This window comes from Periplaneta americana, chromosome 8, assembly GCF_040183065.1.
Source record: "Periplaneta americana isolate PAMFEO1 chromosome 8, P.americana_PAMFEO1_priV1, whole genome shotgun sequence".
Lineage (NCBI taxonomy): Eukaryota > Metazoa > Arthropoda > Insecta > Blattodea > Blattidae > Periplaneta > Periplaneta americana.
This window is the reverse complement of record NC_091124.1, coordinates 158,141,179-158,164,852: the sequence shown is the minus strand read 5'-3', so window position 1 is coordinate 158,164,852 and position 23,674 is coordinate 158,141,179. Positions and strand designations below refer to the sequence as shown.

The window sequence follows — 23,674 nt, the reverse complement described above, 5'->3', positions numbered from 1 at the left end:
CATAAATTAATAATATTGAAGGGTTAATTTGCTTAATCTTGTTTGAAATTTAACTTTATTTGTTCCTGATTTGTATATAGATATTGCGCTAACTGAATATTAATTAATTGTATTGTAAATTTAAAAATGATGTCATTCTAATAATCTTATTCTTAACGTAGATAGAACATCAAGTTTATTTCAGTAACAACTTTAATCTTAAATCATCCTACAAGACTAACTTTCTTGGTGTCATGTTTGGTAAGGATCTTGGTTGTCATTTCACCTTGATGACCTTTATAATGTTTTAGACTCAATAAGGGGGGTAAAAGCTAATTGGGATTTCCCGGTCTCTGATTGGGTCAAAAACCTTGATGGAACTGATATTTAACCCTTGCGGTGAATTTCGCTGTAATCTGGAGGGCCTAATTAGTCAAATCCACTCTCTTCACCTACATGCTGGGAGCTTTTAAGATGCGAAAGAGAGAGTGGTGTGCGGACAGCAATGGGAAGCTGCCACATTTATATAACTCAAGAAGATATGATAAAAAATGGCATGATGAGTTTTTCCCCGGTAAAAGATTCCGGACGTAAACTATCCCCCCGTTTGGATGTCTGGGAGGGGGATACTGGGGAAGGAAACGTCATGACTCAACCCAAAGGAGAGATGAAAAGAAGACCGATGACGACTGGAACGTGCAACATGAAGACACCACTTCTACCAGGTAAGTTGGAAAAGATGAAGGAAGCAATGAGAAGGAACAGAATGGACATGATGGTAATATCAGAAGTGAAGTGGGAAAATAGTGGAGAATTGATGAGTGTCTTCAAGAGAGTATGCAGTTGAACACAAACAACCAGGAAGACTTCCAACCCAAGTGTTTTGTTGAAACTCACAAACATGTTGCATTTGAAATTCTTGTTTCCATCATAGTCCAGTTAGATGAACGATTCAGCGATTTCATAAAAGATTTCCCCAGCTCAAAGAAACAGTTCCTGGTATTCAGTTTCAAAAACTTAAAAATACCTGTCCTAATGAGTTTAACTTTGTGGCACTACAAAATGAACTGGTTAATATCTACAGTTCTGGAAAAGATAAGGACAAATCCTGCACTGAATTATTGGCTTTCATAGTAGATAATGAGCAAGAAACAGTATATGAGCAGACAGTAGTGTTGCTTCAGCTAATTCTCAGCATTCCAGTGTATTCGACTACTACAGAACGTTCAATTAGCAAATTAAAAAGGATTAAAAGCTATCTCCGAAATTCCATGACAAATAAGAGGTTATCCAATCTAGCTACAATTTCAATTAAAAGGGAGCTTTTTAGTCAGTGTTCTCAAGATATTGTGTTCAAGTAACGAGTTACAGAAATTTTTTCAGAAATGAAAAAACAGACTCCTGGAATTGATATATAAGAAATCTTAGGCAACTGTGATGGCCTCGGAACCACCGAAGACAGGATTTTTATTTTTATTTTATTGGGTTATTTTACGACGCTGTATCAACATCTAGGTTATTTAGAGTCTGAATGAAATGAAGGTTATAATGCCGGTGAAATGAGTCCGGGGTCCAGCACCGAAAGTTACCCAGCATTTGCTTGTATTGGGCTGAGGGAAAACCCCGGAAAAAACCTCAACCAGGTAACTTGCCCCGACCGGGATTCGAACCCGGGCCACCTGGTTTCGCGGCCACACGCTCTGACCGTTACTCCACAGATGTGGACCCGAAGACAGGATGGATTGTATTTAATTGTAAGTACTGTAGCCAGCTTCCTTTGCTGCTGTTTCCTTACAGCATGAAGCTTGCGTTCAGGGACTGTGTCCATCTGATAATTTGCAGTGCATACTTCCCTGAAGCAATTCTGTCTGCGGTTACCTGGAAGCTTTGTGTCCTAAAACTTCATCATTATGACCTACCTCCAATTGATTCTTCGCCAGTTCTAGTTTGTTTCTTTTTGTTAGCCCTATATGTGTTAATTAATGCAGTGAAGATATTTAATTTATTCATTTAATTAAGTTTAATAATAATAATAATAATAATAATAATAATAATAATAATAATAATAATAATATCTTAATACTACACCATAAGAAACAATTAATTTATATAACATAGTCAGTTTGTATTTACATTAATGATAATATGAATGGACTAATGATATTAAGCTTGTTAAATTAACAATTTGAATATGTTTAGTGTTAATTAACATAGTGAAGATATCTACTTTGTTAATTTAACATTTTAATAAAATTTGCTTAATCCTATACTAGAAGACCCATTACATTTGTATATGACATTAGTAAAGAATCATACTAGTGTACTCATTATTGTGTTTCTTAATTGCACAGCTCCTACTGGTTCCAAATTACCATTTTCAGGACCATTTTCGAAATCATCGAAACATTCATCAATTTCCTCACATACAATCCCACCCCTAAGAGATACATAGTGCAATATGCAACATGTTGTTGTTGTTATCTAATGCCGGGCTTTGGCAACGAAGCCATTAGCGTTCTTGCTCTCCAATATTTCTCTGTGGTGGATCCATCAGGTAGAACTTCACAGGTTATGAGATGATCTTCAGTCATTTCTTCTTCTTTGTAAGTCCTCCTGCATTCCATTGGAGAATTTTAAGGATGTTCTTGTAAATGACGTCCTGCAGATGTCCCCGTCCAGAGATCCAAATGGGGGACTATTTTACCTCCGGAAAACTTATCTGAAGGATTTGCCATTAGGTTAATTAGCATATGCAACATGTTAATATTATATATTTAGTGTATTGTAACCTGACAGCATTCAAGTATTTCAGTCTCCTAAACAAACCCTTCAAACGTCCAAATGCCTGTTCAATAACTACCCTACTAATGGAAAGCCTCTTACCGAACTTCCTTTGATTGGGGGTCAAATGTCCATTATCTCTGACCATTATGAATTCTCTTAATGGGTATGCAGAATCACCCAAGAGGTATGATTTTGGTGGAAGTAGCACATCATGTCCTGTACCTAATTTTAAAAAAATTGGCGAGTTTTGCCACACATGAGCATCATGTGCAGAACCAGGCCATCCACAAAATACATCAATGAATTCTTTCTTGGAATTGCAGACTCCCTGTAATAATATGGAATGGAAATCTTTCCTATTGTAGAAGGAATTGTCAGGCATTGGAATATGTGAGCAGTCAACACAACCAAAAACACGTGGGGAAACTTTTTTGTCCTCTTAATGAATTAAAATCGTTCACATTTTTCACAGCATTCTGTCCTGTAGGCCATGAAATATATTTCATAATCTTCTGTGACATTATTTTGCACGTGTCAATAAATATGGTGTAGGCATTTCCTTTACTTAAGCCAAATCTATCACCAACTGAACGAAAAGATTCTTGATTAGCTAATATCCATATAGTTAGTAGTATGGAATCTTTGACGGAAATTCCCGTCCGGCCTGGTTTGGCAGTGTGGCTCCCAATATCTTGAATCAAAATCTGTAACGCAAGAAATATACTCAATTAAATTATTTAGTTGCAATATAATTATGTAACATACTACAAAATTAAATGTATTAATCTAATTTCATTTCATAATTACCTCTACTGAACTTCTTGATAACCTGAAATGTGATTTGAAATCAAAATCGCTATACTGCAATATTGTATTTTTACATGTTTCTCACGGATTGCAGACAATAGATCAATATCGCTATCACTGTCGCTAAAAATAGTGGAATCTGAAGATTCGTAAGTCCATTCACTAAAACGTTACAAGCTGCGAGCTCCATATTCAATCAGTTGATTTAGCTGTCTACACATTTAGGTTAGTGAAGCTATCCATTGCTTTTATCAGTCTCCAAGAAACAATGGAGCGAATGGTTCAGCGAGGCATACAGCGCTGGAAATAGGAACAAGCTGATGGATTTTGGCGAAGAGTTAAAGAACGTTCTAATGAAATTGTCGATGGATGCGTACAAGCGTGCGCTGAGTTTACAACCATGAGAGATGACGTCACTACTTTCATTCACCCCACACCAGTCTGCTCAGAAGGGAAGAAGGTAGGATTCAAACGTAAACACTGCTTGTGACACATCTGTGGCATTTGCAGGAAAGTAGGATGACCGGTAACTCCAATTAATACCTCTGTAATCTTCACCGTAAAAATGTTTCTTCTCTGGAAATTACTACCATCAGGAATGGGAAGACAAATATTTTTGTGCACTTCACGAGGGAAAGACTATTTGTTTAATTTGTAAGAAAATGTAGTAATTATATTTCTCATTTCAATTCTATGAGATTCCTCACTAATATTAACAGTATCAAAATGACAATAGAAGAAAAAGCACTGATTCAATATGAAAAACTTATTAGATTACCAGGAAACAATTGGCATTCATACAGTCCTCTCTGTAGATTGAAAACTCAAAAAAGTTTCATATCCATTGTTCAAGAATTAAAACAGAAAATCAATATCCCGAATTTAAAAGAAAAACTACAAATTAAACCAAACCCTTTAATTCTATTAAATATGGAATATAATCTAAATTTAACACAAGAAATACTGAAATCAGAAGTAAACACTGAAATACTAAAACAATTGTCTTTAGAGACAATTAATATTAGATACCCTCCACAAAACTGGCTTCATTTATACACTGACGGATCCTTGATCTCCAGAGAACAAGGTGCCGGTGCAGGTGTTACGTGCTGTCTCTTCTCACTTTATAGATCTCTTTGGTATGGAACAACAAGTTTTGATGGAGAAATCATTGCAATAAGTGAAAGTCTCAGGAATCTTCTATGCCACATCAGTAAATTTAAAAATGCAGTTATATTGTCAGACTACAAAGCAGCTATTCTATCAATAGTCTCTAAACACACACCTTCATCTCAAACAGCAGAAATCACTAAAATGCTCTCTCAATTAATATCACTCAATAAAAGAATTGTATTCCAATGGATACCATCCCACTGTGGAATCCTGGGAAACGAGAATGCGGATGCTTTAGCAAAGAAGGGCAGCACTGCTACTTACAGACCTGTTACTAAATCTACATATTACTCTGTGAAAAGATTTATTAAATATACATACTTAGACTTCAACACACAAAATTTGATAACACAATCCCATGGGAAAAAATGGAACTCTCTGCATCAAAATCCACAGTTAATTCCCGATTTACCACGAAAATCGTCTGTAGCTGCATTTAGATTGGCAACAGGCCATGATTGTTTGGACAAACACCTGCATAGAATTGGAATATATCAGTCCCCTAACTGTCCATTGTGCAACTCAAACCAAGAAATGGATTCGGAACACCTCAAAATCTGTGCTTCAGTGGCTGGTCATGATAATATCTTTGAAAAATATTGGAGAGCAAGAGGTCAAATGACTTTATTGTCAAACGCCTGGCAATAGAAAACAACAACAACAACATTTCTCATTTCAATGTAAGGAGGCATTTTACTTCTCGTCATGCAGAAAAATATGGTACATATGCCATTTCAGTTAATTATCGTTTAATTTTCCTTTATGTTATTGTCTTATTGACGTCCACGTTTATTATTTTGTGTCTTCAATTCATTCTTTATTTAAATAGGAACTGCACGTCTCCAACTCCTAACAGAACTAAAAGGTACAAATAAACCTAAGATTGAAACTTCTGTTCAGCAAAAGGTAAAGTGTGTAGTTCGAGCTAGTTTCAGTTTTGCGTTTGTGTTAATCAAGTCTAAAACCATATATTAGTACACTAGATCAGAGGAAGAAGTATCAGAAGTCTTTGGGATCATTCCCATGTACAGGTACACATAGTAAAAGTGTAAATTAATTGTGTTGCAAAATTGTTGCAAACTGGTTAAACCTATAGGTTTGTAAAATGTTTATTTATATGATTATTTCGGGTTTGCTGTGAAATTTAATATTAAACTTTCAAATTAATCTATGGAACAAAGATTCAATATTATATTTTGTAAATTGATACACTAACATTACAAATGATGAGTGACTAATGTTAAAGTGATGTTTGGGACGTCTGCACACATTTCTACGATGTTTCTTACGAACAACAGAAATAGATAATTAGTTACGTAGCAATATGTTAAACTCAGTATTATGTTTAAAAAACGACTGCCACTGATGCAACGAAGCAAGCGGAAGTAAAACGGGTTACTCTCTTTGATAGTGCATGAAATAGGTTCATCATGGGATGAGGGATAAACAAACCATCCCTCCATGACCAGTTGCCCACACATGATGATGAGTGTGGATTAATTTGTCCGAGGTCCAATGTCGAAGTTCATACCTCATGTTGCCCCTAAGGAAGTTAAAATTATAATTAAGAACTTACCAAATAATAAAGCACCAGGCCCAGATTCAATCTGTACTGAAGCACTGAAACGACTACTTCATTGTGCAATGACACACATCACTAAAATATTTAATTTATGCCTATTTTATCACTATTTTCCTCTAACTTGGAAAACAGCTCACATCATAGCTATTCCTAAGTCTGGTAAAAACCCAATAAATCCCCGTAGCTACAGGCCAATAAGTTTGCTAAACTTTTTAAGTAAAAATTTTGAACACTTAATATTAAATCGCCTCAGTCCAATCTTAAACTCACCTGAAAGAATAAATCACTTTCAATTTGATTTTAAGAGTCTTCATAGTACCACAGATGCTTTGTTTAGATTGACATCCATTTATACAACAAGGCTTTCAACAACATAGTCATACAGTTGCTACCTTTCTGGACTTCGAACAAGCATTTGATAAGGTATGGCACGATGGTCTGATATATAAACTACATCAATTAAACTTCCCTGATATTTACATTCATCTGCTAGCTGACTACCTTCAAAATCGTAAATTTCAAGTTCGAATAGGAGCAGTCCTTTCTACCTCCAGAAACATCGAAGCAGGCATTCCTCAAGGATCTGTTCTTGCACCTGTTCTTTACTCCATTTATGTCCAGGATATGCCTACAATGTCGGACTGCCTACATAGTCTCTATGCTGATGACACTGTCATATTTATTAGACTTTTAATATTCATGCAGCATGTGTCAACATGCAAAATGCCCTAAATATATTAACACAATGGTCAACCAAATGGGAGGTTAAAAGTCAACAGCGAAAAATCTCAATTGATTGTCTTTAATAAACGTTTTCCCAGGATTATAGACCAACTGAGTATTCAAAACCAAATAAAATCTTTTACCACATCAGTTAAATATCTTGGAGTACTTCTAGACAACGTTTATCTTACAGGCATCACATTCAAAATATAAGAGACAAAGCATTTCAAAGATACATGGCACTTTATCCACTTTTCAAAAGTCTGACTTCAAGAAAAGCAAAAGTCCTGCTGTATACATTAGTCATCAGATCATACATCTACTACTGCTGTCCACGTTTCAAAAGTCTGACTTCAAGAAAAGCAGAAGTCCTGTTGTATAAAAAATAAATACTATTTAAATGTTCATACAATACATTATCAACACTGACAAGTAAAGATAACGAGTCTAACAAATTTCTCCGATTTTCAGATCCCTGATTTTCGTTATGACCCCTTAGTGATAATTCGTGAGTTCCGCAAAATATTAAGGAATCAATTATTCTTCCTAGTATGTTATTTGTGACCTGTTCGTTGTGTTTCTGGATTGAAATTTTAACCGTGGAATCAATTTGTCCTGCAATATTTACTGTCCCAAATAGTTTAAACTTACACGCATTTTCTAAATATACTGCACTTTCTTCATGTTTTTTGATGCGCTCACTTAAATGTTTTAGATCTTTGCAACCTGTCGACATCCAAAGTCACTCACCACAAAACAATAGACAACAGAAACAAAACAATCATTATTTCTTGTTACTTACAGTTGTAAAGCATGAGTTGCAGAAAGTTCTTTTCTTACCATCAGCCTGTGTAAAACTGAAGTAATTAGGTTGATGTGTGCCTAGCCGTTTAACTTCAAGTTTATCTTTTAATTTTAACGAAGAAAACGATGTTTTTATAATAGGTAATCCACTTTATTCATGTTTTCAGCAGGCGGGCCAGGCTCATCGGGCCTCAATGCAAAGCATTATATTCGTAACAGTAACTTCATAACACTTTGTGAATCTGTCAATAGTGAACACTGCATACCTCGCACCATGGTAGTTGAGCACTAAAGTCATTCAAGTTGTGGGGCTCTTTGACACGGGCCCAAGCCCGTGTTATACAATTTTTTATGTTTTACTGACACACATCGCGACATGTGACGAAATTTACTGAAACAATTATGAATCCAGTACACTGTCGTTAACAAAATTTATGCATTTTAAAAGCGAAAAGAAAATTTCAGGAGAATGAAATATTGGTGGGGTATGGCCCCGGTGGCCCATAAGGACCAGCCACCCCTACCCACTTCACTTGCGTGATTCGAGTTCCACATATTGTGGATAGATAGCAGGACTGTGACCCATTTTCAAGTTTCACACTATTACAGCAGGCCAAGCTGTGCATGATATGTACTGTACTCCAACCACGAGAAAGTCCATGTGGAATGAGATGAAGCGGGGTAATGCTGTGAATGAATGTTGATGTCATAAGATGTCATAAGGTCACACACGTGTGTACTCGTATATCTATTGGCTAGCTCTCACAGACAAACAATAACATTGATACACACATATTTATACTATCCTAGTTACAAAATTAGAACACTGTTAATCTCCTGGTCTTTTAATCCCTCCATACAGGAAATAACATATGCAGGAGAGTGCATGGTTTTAAACTGACGTTATAACGATAACATTATCTATCTACTTCGCTCCAATAGATGACGCAATAGTAAGCACATTCCTTTCACGATGATCTCCTGGTTGGAGAACAGTATCTGTGGAGAGTTATGTTGTGTACGTGCAAGTGTTCGTGTTAAGTGTAGTGTAGGGAATGGGTAAGGATGATGATGAAGATGAGGAAGGGAGAAGGGGAAACCCAGTGCTGGCACATAGTCTACTCCTGTTGAACACACCAAGGGCGCTGCCAGGTTTAATGTCCTCGTTTGACGGACAAATGACTATCAGCAGTGACATACTGTATGCCTTCTCTTCATATACATATTGGTACACAATCTAGTGATTAGAAGTTATGCATTGCCACCTCTCCTAAGTCCGATAATAATAGGTAATAATTTACAAATGAGGTCACACTCATGATTTGCTTTATTCTTAATGAGAGAATACACCATAGTTTCTGGCATACCTATTGAAGAAGTCATGATTTTTATGGTTCTTTTCGTCATTCAATTTACCTTGAAATTTTATATCACCACCAATCTTCTAATAAGTAAATATGTGTGCTTTATGGATTACTTAAAAGAATGACCTCATAATTTCGAAAATTTGTACATATGACTCTTTAACTATAGTACTTTGGATGTCGAGTTAAAGCAATGTAGATTGAGCAGTTAAGAAACTTCCCCTTCAGTTCCTAATATCTAGAATAGTTATCTATGTAGTGTACCATGATGCAAAACTATAAAGGTAATATAAACATATTAACACTTCTGTACTGCAGCACCCAAGTCCAAGTGTTATAAAACAAAATGAATGAATAAAATAACAACTGACATCCAAAATCTTTTACTGTCTTTTTTGGTTCCATTTAACAAACTTGCAATTACTGAATAGTGCTGATGTTGCTACCAGTAGACTGACAGCTGCTTGTAGTTCAGAGGAAGGGAAGTAGGTACAACAAATACAAAGGGTTACATTCTTTCCATTAGTAATTAATATTGATCGAATTGCAATAGTAAATGAACTTAAAATAATCCCTATAGCTGAATATCTCAGATAAAATTGGTTACAGCACGTCAATAGAAGGCAACATTCCAAGATACCAAAACGAATGCTACAGTACATCTCCAGGGGAAGAATATCTGTGAGTAGACAATTCCGAAGATACCAGGAGACCATAACAGGCCACTAGGCCTATTACTGATAGATGATATGACGATGATGCCCACACATAAAATTGTTCATGTGCCATGATCAAAATTTGTGATTATGTTAACGATCGTTCATGATGTAAAAAAAGTACAGGATAAATGCAAATACAGTACAGGAAATTTGGTCTTACCGGTAACTTAAATCTATTTCTAACTATTTCATTCCAATTGTGGCATTATTTCCCTTTCTTTCTCTGAGGTCCTACTTCATATTCTTCTGCTTTACGTTTCACAGGACTGTCTTGAAACATCTTCAAGTCAGCACAAAAAAGAATCTGGAAAAAGAAAGAATATGTGCATTATACATTATACACCCCAACTCTGGCTACTAGCAACAGGCATCTATAATGAACACCGATCAAAATACCCCTCATTTCTCGTGAAAAACAACAACTGAATAGACTACAGTGGACTTTATGTTGTCAGCAAACAGCTGGATACATTAGGAAGATTGATACATGATGCAAGACCAAGCATTACTTTTTATACCTAACACTGTTAAATCTGTGCCTTTTAAAGTCACCTTTCTCAGACAAAAAACAAACCACTGCTATTAAAATGAGAAAAACTCTGATTCTGTATGAAATCTTTATAATATTAACAAACACAAAATATAAGGAGAATTGAAAAACTGTTAATTTCTAACTGAAAAAACTGGCTGGATTAATTTAAAAGATTGAACTATTACACTATAACCTAAAAAAATATGTCGTTTCACACAGAAAATTTAGATAATTATGACGAGGCCAGAAACAAAGGGGTGTAAGTGCACTTAAGTTACTTTTGAGAAAATGGGATTGAAAGTATTTAGGCTTTCGTAAATTCCGTGAAATCTGTAATTTAAATTTTAATGTGTGATGTGGTTAAAGGATATATTCCTTTGCTACTAAAATTTTAGATGCTTCAGCTTACCCTGGATGCATTTAACTCATGTTTTCATAAATGCCATTTGCACCCCTTAGCTTCTAACCCCCTCATATATTAGCGAACTCTCAGGAATATATAAATATTAGTTTCAATCTGGAGGTATCAGAAATTATTTAAACAAATACAATTGTGACACAGCAGATCGAGGAGGCTGATGACAAGAAACAACTAGCAGAGAAGAAAAGTGTTATAAAAAATTTGTTGAAAAAAGTGACAGGTGAGAGAAGAAAAGCTACACTGAAAATGAACTTCAAACAAAAATAACGACGGAGAAAATCTTCAAATTCCCGAAAAGATGATACAGACGTAGATATGGGCAATTTTCTGAGCTATTTTTTATGAGATATCAATGAACAGTGCACAAAATACATGAAAGAATGACTTTCTCTGTAAAAATTAGCAATGAATGAACTCAATAAAATCATGAACAGAAACATGTCATGAAAAACGAAATCAAAATTGATACAATGATCTTTATTGTTATTTGGATGTGGGAGCTGGACGAAACAGAGGCAAGAGTGAATAAAGAATGTTACCTTTGAATTAGGTGTATGGAGAAGAACGCTACAAGTTTCATACACAGGAAGAAGGATGAATAAATGCATTACAGATGAGATCAATCCAACTTCCTCACTTGAAGTTGAGGGGATGGAAATGACATAAAGATATTTTTTGACATACGACATGCATACAGAATCACTACTCAAATATCTGATGTTTAACCAGATAGAAATATTGAGAAGATTGTGATGCTAATATCAGAAATGGATCGATGACATCAGGAGGATAGCAGACCTACTACAAGAGAACATGAAATAGTTGACACGAGATGGAATGGAGTGGAATGTTTTCTCACAAAAAAAAAAAAAAAAAAGACAGAGAAATCTAACAAACAATAAGCAGGAAGGCAAACAATGGAAGAGGCATTCTTGCCTAGAAAATCCGACTAGGATCACGAATTGAAAAGATTCGAAGGAATAATAATAATAATAATAATAATAATAATAATAATAATAATGATAATAATAAATATAATAATAATAATAATAATAATAATAATAGTTACATATTTACACAGACAAATTTACGCATGAAAATTAAGATGATCTGGTGTTCTTTAACTTGAGACTTGTGGCCCTATTAAAGTAAAACTTCATTTATAGTTTTAATGGGGGTGCGAAGAAAAATGTGTAACTGAAATGACATTTAATAACATCTGAAATAGCATTTGAAAACTATATGGGAAGAACGAGTTAAGTCAATTTTGTAAAATTTTCACAAAAAAACAATTTAGAACTATCTTTGAATCTATAAAACAGTCCTCAAACTTATAACACATATTTTTGAATAAAGTAAAATTACATTTCAAACTCAATTGACCTACCATATTCTTCTCGTGTGATCTTTATTTAATAAAATGTGATTATTAAAAGTAAGTTATTTTGCTTGTTCATAAAGAATAAACCATGCCTTCAAATTGTGACAACTATTCCATAATTTGTTCAAGTACCTATATCATGCTGTGTTACGAAACGTTTCAGTTTCTAAAGCAGTAACAACATTAAAGGACAGGATTGTTGGAGGCAAGCATTGGCAGCTTCGGATTTTCACGAATTTCAAAGCGAGGCCACATCTGAACAGTGGCCATGTACTGTATTTTCCCATACTTATAATTTCAAGGCAAAGCTAATGTCGAGAAAAATTGTTTTAGAAGGTATAAATGGCTCTTTCTATTTCCTGGGGTTTAAAATGTGATTGTATATAAACGAATAAACGAAAAACGTATATCTTAAATAAATTAACATGAAAAATGTAGAGAATTTACCAGGATTTCAGAAAAAAAAAAAAAAAAAGGAAATGAATACGGTTGCTTTCAGATGATCAACTCCTCAACTCCTTGCAACAGCACGCAAAGACACAGCACCGACTACAATCAGCAGACCACATGACCTCACTCAAAAACTACAGGCCCATATCCCTTCTACCAGTCTTCTCTCAAAGGTCTTCGAAAAAGTTATATATAAGAGAGTATATCATCATCTTGATAGATACAACAATCTCATTCTGGAACAATTTGGATTCAGAAAGAATAAATCAACTGAGCAAGTGACCAGGGGCGTATTTTGCGGGCTACCGGGGCTACCGGCGGTAGCCCAAGGACATTACAAAAGAAAAAGTTTATAATATAACATAATGTAATAATTTTGTATTATTAGTTTTACCATAGCAATTAAAATTAAAGTAATTGTTAGATATATTTTGTGTAATAATAGTGTCAGCGGTAGCCCAAACCCTTTAACCAGTATACGCCAATGCAAGTGACATTTAATTTAACTGATAAAATTCTGGAAGCTATTAATAAAAAATTACAAGTAGGAGGGATATTCTGTGATCTCTCCAAAGCTTTCGATTGTATTAACCATAAAATTCTACTACAAAAATTAGAATACTATAGTATTAAAGGCATAGCATACCAGTGGTTTGAGTCATATCTCCTAAACAGAAAATAAAAATGAAAAATATATATAAGTTCAATCATAAGACATATCTCTTTGCAAATGTTTATTTGCTATGAAGGTATAAAATATATTAACGTTTTCGCCTTATTTGGCATCATCAGATATAATAAAATACGTGATCTGAAACTTGAGTAAATTGACAAATGAACAATATAATATACATGGTAAATGAATCTTCATGAGTTTTATGTATGACGATATATGTAGGTTGTTAGAATTTCAATACAATGCGAGTTTGAAAGAATCAAAATATTTGTATATACATATAACTCATGTTACAGGTATATATACATGATTAAATAAGCAATTGAATTATGCAAAGTATCAGCGATGTTGAAGACATTATTAAAATTTGATTGTGAATGAAAGTGAAGAAATATCATAGATTTAAAATTTTACGAAGAATAAAATGTATTAAAATTACTATATAATTAATGTTAATACACAGCAGTACATCACAGCAAAATCCACAGCATATGTTCTTGATAATGATCAATTGACAACATAAAACACAAGATTTATCAATTGTAACATAGTATTAAAGACAATAAAATTACCACTGAAAATCAAACTTTACAACTTTTCTTCATCTAAGGGTGATTCTATGTTTAAGGGACATTTTCAACTTCATAAAAACTTATTTTTAAAGACAGAAAAACAAATACGAAAACAAATTTTCTCGGTACTAATTGAGTCCTATTTTTATACATAGTCAGCAGGGCTAAATTTTCACAAACAACTGATTTTTTACTTATTAAAAAATTGATAGAAAATCAATAGAAAATGTTGCGATAGAAATTCTAAAACAGTACAAGTCTCCAGGTATTGATCAAATTCCAGGAGAATTAATACAAGAGGGTGGAAGTGCATTAACTAGCAAAATTTATAAGCTTGTTCTTGCTATTTGGGGAAAGGAAATTGTACCAGAACAATGGAAGGAGTCTAGGGTACCTATTTTTAAGAAAGGGGACAAGACTAAATGTAGTAACTTTCGAGGAAATTCACTTTTGTTGACATTGTATACAAAATTCTGTCCAATATTCTTTTGAGAAGATTAACTCCATATGTAGATGAAATTACTGGTGGTCATCAGTGCGGTTTTAGGTGTAATAGATCGACTACTGATCAGATTTTTTGTATTCGAAAGATATTGGAGAAAAAATGTAAGTATAAGGGTACAGTACATCAGTCATTCATAGATTTCAAAAAGGCATATGACTCGGTTAAGAGAGAAGTTTTATATAATATTCTTATTGAATTTGTTATTCTAAATAAACTAGTTCGATTAATTAAAATGTGTCTCAGTAAAAAGTATAACAGAGTCCATACAGCAACTTTCTGATACTTTTCCAATTCACTGCAGGCTAAAGCCAGGAGATGCACTATCACCTTTATTTTTAACTTCGCTCTAGAATATGCCATTAGGAAAGTTCAGGATAACATAGAGGGTTTGAAATTGAATGGGTTACATCAGCTTCTTGCCTCTGCGGATGATATGAATATGTTAGGAGAAAATCCACAACAGTTATATTACCAGTTGCTCTGTATGGTTGTGAAACTTGGACTCTCACTTTGAGAGATTAAGGGTGTTTGAGAATAAAGTTCTTAGGAAAATATTTGGGGCTAAGATGGATGAAGTTACAGGAAAATGGAGAAAGTTACACAATGCAGAACTGCACACATTGTATTCTTCACCTGACATAATTTAGGAATATTAAATCTATACATTTAAGATGGGCAGGGCATGTAGCATGTATATACGAATCCAGAAATGCATATAGTGTGTTGGTTTGGAGGCCAGAGGGGAAAAAGAGCTTTGGGGAGGCCGAGATGTAGATGGGAGGATAATATTAAAATGTATTTGAGGGAGGTGGGATGTGATGGTAGAGACTGGATTAATCTTGCTCAGGATAGGGACTGATGGCAGGCTTATGTGATGGCGGCAATGAGCCTCTGGGTTCCTTAAAAGCCAGTAAGTAAGTAAAAAGTTGATGCTCCATGATAATGACATTGCGGCCATGCTAATGACTCAATCCTTAATTCCAATGCTGAGATCTTGTAGAAAACCTAAAACCTAATAAAAACCAACACTGTAAAAAAAAATCACTTAATTTTTTAATATTCATATGTTTCGCAACTAGGCCCTGTATACATACATATAAATCATTATTATGAATGTACTAGTAAATGTCATTTAATTTTAATTTAGTTTGTTTAATTTGGGCTAATAACATGTCAAAATATAAATCACACATACTTCAGTAAAAACTATCTAAATAGAAGTATCATTAGCATCGCAAAGCATCACTGAAATGGAAAAAATACATCCATGCTAATGACAATGATGATGTCTGTGCAAATGACAAAGCAATCATTTTCGATTTCTTCTAGAAATTATTGTACTGCCCCCAAGTCTGGGCTCTTGACATTGAACATATCTATAAGTAAATGTACCCTACTATGTTATCATAATTTAACTATTATTAAACTGAATTATACTCGTACATAGTTCATGCTAGTGACAATCAATTTGCATACTAACATCAGTTCCTGAAGAAAAATATTTGTAGAAATATCAGTCTCACAATTTTCATCCACAACACTCTGCAACTCACTGTAGTTTGGATCAGTAATGCCACACATACTATTAACTTACTTACAAATGGCTTTTTAAAAACCCAGAGGTTCATTGCTGCTCTCACATAAGCCTGCCATCAGTCTCTATCCTGAGCAAGATTAATCCAGTCTCTACCATCATATCTCACCTTCCTCAAATCCATTGTTATATTATCCTCCCATCTACGATACATGCTATTAAATCAAAGAAAAAACTTCCCTTCCTTCCTATGGTCAAATTAAGTTCATCCATACTAATCATATAAAACTTGGGGGACAAGGTTTAATAGCTCTTCATTGCTCTTTTATTGATGAAAAAATTAATCTTCATAACAAATATTAATTGAATATCCCACCGGAATAAGGGTCCAAGTACATAGGGAAACCATGCACCATATATCCTTATTTCGGGGGGGGGGGGGGGGAGGGGGTATTTAATTATTATACCTATATTGAAGTATACCTATATTAGGAAAATTTTCATTTGATGTTCAACATGCCATATGAGGGACATCCATACTAATGACAATTTTTTTTTTTTAAATTTTGTATGTATGTATGTATGTATTTTTTTATTGTGTATATTCTCAAATATTTTTTTGTATTCGTACACTTACTGATATTTGTATACCAGCTTTTTTATCTTCAGTCTTTGGCGTTATTGACTTCATCAAATTTATTTTCCCTATTTACAGTGATGCTGTCGACATTTGCTATGTTCCTGAAGCTTTAAATAGTGGTACGAAAAAACGAATAACTTTGCTCCTCCCCAGAATCCAGCCATTCAAAAAGCCTGGGATGAGATTATTGCAGGTCAAATACTTGATTCTCTTATATCCTCTTTCACATCTGACAAGGACATCGCTCGTATTAAAGCTCTCCAAGAGAAGGAATCTGGATCTTGGCTCCATGCTCTGCCTTCCTCCTATGTTGGTACCTTGATGGACGGTAAATCTTTCCAAATCGCTACTGCATTGCATCTGGGCTGCAAAATTTGCTATGTACACCAATGTATATGCGGAGAGACTGTGGATTCCTTTGGACATCATGCCTTAAGCTGTGCCAGAAGTAAAGGTCGCATTCCTAGGCATTCTGCTATTAATAACATCATTAGTAGATCTTTAACCTCCTGTGACATTCCAACTCTTCTTGAACCATCTGGTATTAGCCGGTCGGATGGTAAACGACCTAACGGCTTGACATTAATTCCTTGGTCCAAAGGTAAATCACTCATCTGGGATTTTACATGTGTAGATACATTAGCCCTTTCCCATTTAAAATCTTCTGTCAATTGTGCCAGATCTGCTGCTGAATCCGCTTATCATGCTAAACGACGCAAATATGAACATTTAACATCAAATTACATCTTCGTCGCTTTTGCAGTTGAGACCTTTGGTCCGTGGTGTAGAGATGCTAAAGATCTACTCACCCAAATTGGTACACGCCTACTGTCCCGTACCGGCGATCCTAGATGTATCAATTTCCTTCGTCAACGCATTGGAATAGCGGTTCAGCGAGGGAATGCTGCCTCCATCCTGGGATCATTTCCTAACTCTATTTCGTTAGAAGAGACCTTTCTCATTTAATGTGTAGCGTATCTGCTTGAGCACGGGTAGAAAGTTCACAAGAACAAAACTTCCACGAAGAAAGGAGAGAGGATGTCCGATCTTTAATGAAGCCATGGTCGAGAATATCCACAAGGCGAGGTGCTACCCATCGGCAACATGAAGATCACCTCTATGTCTGAGTTACGACGGCTGGCCGGCGTCAAGAGCATGGGCGATGCGGAATGCCCCACGCTGCTGGACATCGAGATCTGCAGCGAGCAGGACGACCCAGGCAGCTCTCCAACTTCGGCGTCAAGTGCAAGATCTTCGAACTGGACGCTTGCCAAGGCATCGGAAAGGTGTGTCTGGTGTACATTCACAAGAGCGAGTGCAAATCCGATCTAAAACGAGAGGACCCCAAGATCTGGCTGCTGGACAGAAGTTTCGAGTGGCACTACCTGGCTGCAGACTTCACGCAGTACTTCCGCATGATGCTGGTACACCAGAGTCTCCCCCAGTGGCAGTTCAAATTCACGCCCATGAACCTAACACCGTGGGCTGAGCAAATGTTCGTGTTGATCGCACCACATCTGCTCCAATCTGATGTGAATAACCCACTCACACAGAGCGTGGACTGGTGTGACATGCCGTATAACCACCTCGACCCTGCGATCTCCAAGACGAGAGCGAAGAGCTCCAAGAAGAAGGCAGACCCAGCCAAGGTCAAGCCATCCTGAGCAACTCTGCGGGTGTACGAGTCATAACAGAGCGGCAGAAACAACTTCTGTAATACGAGTATTACACTAATATTCGTGTTTATTTAGAAATTTCATGACTTTCCGTTTCAGTGTTTACAAAAATAATGACAAATTGCATATGTTTTATATACATACATACATACAGTAATTTTCCAAGACAACTTAGGAGAAACTGAAGGGGAGTAGGCCTTCTTTATGAAAAATTGTTGGAAATTTCTCTGCCAGCACAGAAAACAGTTTTATGGAGCTGAGACATGAATCTGTAGAATCACCCTAAGTAGCCGTAACTTGAACAAAGTGAGGGCATAAAGTGATTGAAGATAATCTCATCTCAGATGTCTGCGATGATGTGTGTTCTAGTGACATTTTTAAAACATACAGTAAACATCATTTTGTTTAAAGGGAACCAAATGAATCACATACTGACTTTTACAAAATACTGATTATTCTTTTCATTCTATGAAATAAGATGACGTACTATTCAGACTAAGATACAAAAAAAGTTGTACACTTCAAGAAAAGGTGGAGAGTAATCAAATTCTTACAATTGCGTGAAACATTTATACTGTTCGTGATTGTTATTGTGAGCATAGTTGGGACTATAAGAATGTTTGGGATTTGAAATACAATTTGGTAGGCCTTTTAATTTGTCTTTATACTCCCCCCATTTCAAAATTTGACAAAGCGGGGTCTTCTCGTTAATTACTTCATAATTGTTTCCTCATTCCATGAGGCCTAGTCTAAAGACAACAATGCAATTTATTGATAGTCGAAACAATTCACACATCAATATGACGCCAATGAGTTATTCGAAATCGTGGTGGTAATAAGTAATGTCATCATAGAGAATTGAGAATGTTTTTCAAAAGACTCTAAGTACCCAAATTTTCAAAATTGAGTTTTTGGTGGTTGTATGTCAACAGTCATGTTACGCATATCCCTGTATTATCAGTTTTAACGAAAGTCTATTATTGCTGTAGTTATATGGCAATGAAAACTGTGATCTTTCGCAAAACTTTATATTTGCTCTTGTTCATTTAAAACATAAGTCAATAAACGCCAATTACATTATAACCAGAACAGAACCAGGGCCAAATTTAGACATTCTGCCGCTCGAGGCAGTTTATATTTTGAAATCCCGTTCTTTAATCAATTAATCAATCAATCTTCTTAATGTATCCAGCTGTTTGCTGACAACATAAAGTCCACTATAGTCCACTGTAGCTTATTCAGTTGATGTTTTTCACGAGAAATGAGGGGTATTTTGATCGGTGTTCATTATAGATGCCTGTTGCTAGTAGCCAGAGTTGGGGTGTAGTCAATATATACTGCAGGGCTGTGTCTTCTGCAACTGGTACTGATGATTTTAATTTACTTCTTTTGTGGTTTATGGATGGACAGTATAGAAGAATGTGTTCCAGATCTTCATCATGATTATTACACCACAGACAAGTAGGATTATCAGAAATGTGAAATCGGTGTAGGTACAATTGTGTGACAATGTGACCTGTTCTGGCTCTTGTTAAAAATGTTTGAACATGTCTGGGCAAGTTTTTGTACATTTCCAGGTCATTTGGTTTCTTTTGTACAGACTGTAAAATTTTTCCTTTGTCAGAAGAGAGCCAATTGTTGATCCGTAGGTTTGTAAAATGAGACTTTACTGAAGCAAAAGCACTGGATAGAGATATCACTTGAAGAGGTCTTGGTTGCAAATATGTTGCCTGTTTTGTAATATTATCCACTTTCTCGTTTCCAGGTATACCACAATGACTAGGTATCCAATGAAATATTATTTCCTTTTGGAGTTCTTTTAGTTTACTTAGTTGTTTTTGAATTGGAATAATTCTATGTGCATATAGGTTTGGTACATATTTAATTACATTCATCAATTAATTGTAATGCACACAGTGAACAGGATCATTATTACATACCTCGAAAATTCCAGCAGTCATAAATCATGTGTACTCAGTTTTATTAAAAATGTTTTTAAAAGCTTTAAATAATTATAAAAATAAGTTTTGAAAATAACAGTTAAATAACTTTTATTAAATAATTTTACTAGGTTGTATTTATCGGGGGGGGGGGGGATAAAACATCACTTTCATTTACTGGCTAAGAATTGTTGTCTACTGTATGATTTCAATCAACAATATTATCACTTAAGTCATAAACAGCGAACACAGAAGTACCTAACAGGTTGTTGGGCTGAACTTTTCGAATCAAATTTCTCAAAAAATTATTCTAGTTTTGGAATTTGTCTGATTCATTGTTCCAAACAGTCCTTTCTTTTGATTGTTTTTTTTTTTTTTTTTTTACTGCTCACCACTTAATTTAACTCTACGATCACTCATTCTTTAGATATTAACTAATCACTAAATCACACACCAACTGACCAATCTGCCAGCTACTGTCACTCCACATATGAAACTGTAAATCAATGTTGCATAAATAGCTCATGTTTTGGTTCACAATTGTTTGATTGGGTACGCTATATTAAACTTTAAGTGCAAGGTTAGTAACTGTTAGTCTAACAATTCCTTTCCATTATTTCCTTAGAATATTCAATGTCATTATTGTCGCTATTTTTTTGACTAAATCCATAAGAAACTAAATGTTTTTATGAATGATACATATTTATTTTTGCTTTGAGAATGAGAATGAAACAGTGCGCCATTTCACAGACGAATTGGTAATCACTCTTTGTTGCAGCAAAAACATTATTTTATTTGCTTTGGTCTTGTTCAAAATAGTCTATTGTGATATTTTTTCGGAAAGAATCATATAATACAAATTTTAAGTAGGCCTACGGTTTCTTAAAGTGTTTTTTTCCTCACTCGTAATGAAATTCGCGATGTTTCAGACAAAAAATGCCATCCCTTAAATTCTGCTCTCCCAGGGCAAATGTCCCGGTCTGCCCACTAGTAAATATCAGCCTGAACAGAACTGTTGTAATAATCATACTTGAAAATAAAGTTTTGTTTTTATTTTAAGCAACATATAACAACTCAATAGCAATTTATATTTAGATCAACGATATAAAAAAATATATTAGATGAAGAATAAATTACTACTGTACTTATAGTGCGGCAAACTAGTTAAGAACTTCATGGGTGGTACAATGGAACATAAGCGGCGCGAATTGTACTACGTGAATGAACTGAGTTTTAAACTGTAATATATTTCGTACGAAAATTGTTTAATATACCTACAAAATAAAAGTCAGAATGCCTGCATCAGGTAATAAGCTTATATTATTTCTGTCAAAAGCATATTATAAAATATTTGACAACAGTCAGAACTGATTAAAGTAAGGTAACAGATGGGACATAAAAATGACAGTATATACAATGAACACAAACTTCATACAATCTCTGTCCTACTATGAAATACGAAAATACCACAATATTACCAAATATTGTGAGTGCATTGAAACTTTGTGCAATATGAATTGTGTATTCAGAGAAGCTGTCTAAGGATGGGTAACAGACAGAACATACAGGTAATGGACGGGACATTTTCTGAATATATCTTGTAATGAATAGAAAGAACAACTGAATAAAACAGTGAATATTATGAAAATGTTTTAAACAATTAACAGATATATCTGCCCATCTTACTTTAGCATATCACTTAGAACAACAAAATAATATAATTGATTATGTCTATAATGTCATACATTGTACTACGAAATTTAACATTGTAATAAGAAAACTTTTGATTGATGCAAGTACAAGTAAATGAGAGTAAAAAAATCGATTGAAGATACCATAAACGTATTTAATAGGCCTATTTTTGTTTTGTACTTGAAGACTTGGTTTTTTTGAACGTAAATTCATGGTCATCAGATTTGTAAGAGTAATATTTCCATTTGATTTTGTATGGAGATACTCCAATTATAGAATGCAGTAACGGATGGGGCAGTTTCTCTTGTCCTGTCTGTTACCACGATTACAAATATTGTTTTGAATTTAATTAAGGTTTTGAAGGTTCATGGTGTTCGTCTTGAAATATTGGAAGAGAATATATTTTTTTTCATTGGATAGTTTGTAATAATATAGCTTGAAACTAAATAAATTCAAACATTTTGTAACAGACAGGACATAAACTTGAGCTGATTTGGATAACCTCATAACAAAAGTTAAACAATCGAATAACAATGTATTATACCTGCTTCGTCCTCTTTGCATGGTGTACGTTCAATCAAACCATTCACTGCTACGATCACTCACAGATTGATGAGATAAGAGAGACCAAAGTTCACTGCAGTTGCTGCGAATGTCGCAATAGTATGCTCTAACTTTCCACTCACATTCAGAACAAACTATAAACGAAAACAAGCTCTCTTCTATGCCTCTGCCTTGTCCAGTCATCACTGTCAGCATAAACATAGTAAAGGCGTTCAAACAACTTCGTAAGTGACGTATGATGTCATGTTTTTGGTGGAATGACCCAATAATGAAGCTAATTCTAGAAAGACGAAACTAAAATTTTAAAAGAAAAATGTAATAAAAAAACTAGTAGTAATAAGATATTAATAGATATTTAACCATTTAATAGGCTAATAAATAATTTAATAAATAGATTTAAAATTCAGTATACTAAATGTCTTGAGACCTAACATGTCCTTCAAAATTAGAATCCAATGAGTGGTGACTTAAGAATATCACACAACAAAGTACTCTTGTCAGTGGCAGACACCTACACTGGGGATTCCGTTAAAGTTCAAGTATTAAGATATCTAGCCAGGAAATAATGAAGGCAGGTACTTTAACAAAGAAGAAATGGTCAGTAAGGAGATGAAGAAGGGTGTCTTGAACCTCATGAATTATTTTGAAATACCGTACCAGAATCAGCTAAAGAATTTTACTATGACATTACAGAAGGTTCATGTTAAATTGAATGGCTGAATGGGGAAGGAAGAATGTCCAGGCACCAATGATTTGAAAAAATTCAGAACAAACTTCCTTATTTTACACACTGAATGTTTTGATTGGTTTTCACTATTATTTGGATATTCATCTTTTATGCATAAATTTACAAATGGGTACTTCAGAAAGGAAATAATATATTTCGGGTTATTTTAACAAATATGGACTCTATTTCTTTTTCATATCAATGATTCAGTTACTATCATTCTTATATGAATAGTTTGTTTTTCCAAAAAAAAAAAAAAAACATAATATTTTTGCATTTTTTTACTTTGTACTTTGTTCAAACTGTTATTTAATGATGAAAATATATTCATTTAAATTAGAATATAGTAATATAAATTAATATAAACTAGAACTAAATTCAGCAAAAAGTCCTTTTCAAAAAGGAGAGAGAAATACTTCAGATTATAAT

The 23,674-nt window shown here is 34.5% G+C and overlaps 1 protein-coding gene across 4 annotated transcripts in view; it reads right to left on the bottom strand.

The window, feature by feature from the left end:
- Positions 1–5,836: 5,836 nt before the first annotated feature.
- Ogg1 (8-oxoguanine DNA glycosylase) overlaps positions 5,837–23,674 on the bottom strand; it is a 61,347-nt gene continuing 43,509 nt past the window's right edge. For all 4 annotated transcript variants that reach the window (XM_069833903.1, XM_069833904.1, XM_069833908.1 and 1 more), the window contains one exon: positions 5,837–10,239. In XM_069833903.1, coding sequence (XP_069690004.1) covers positions 10,141–10,239 — 99 coding nt within the window. In that variant the 3' untranslated portion in view covers positions 5,837–10,140. The remainder of the gene's footprint in view (positions 10,240–23,674) is intronic.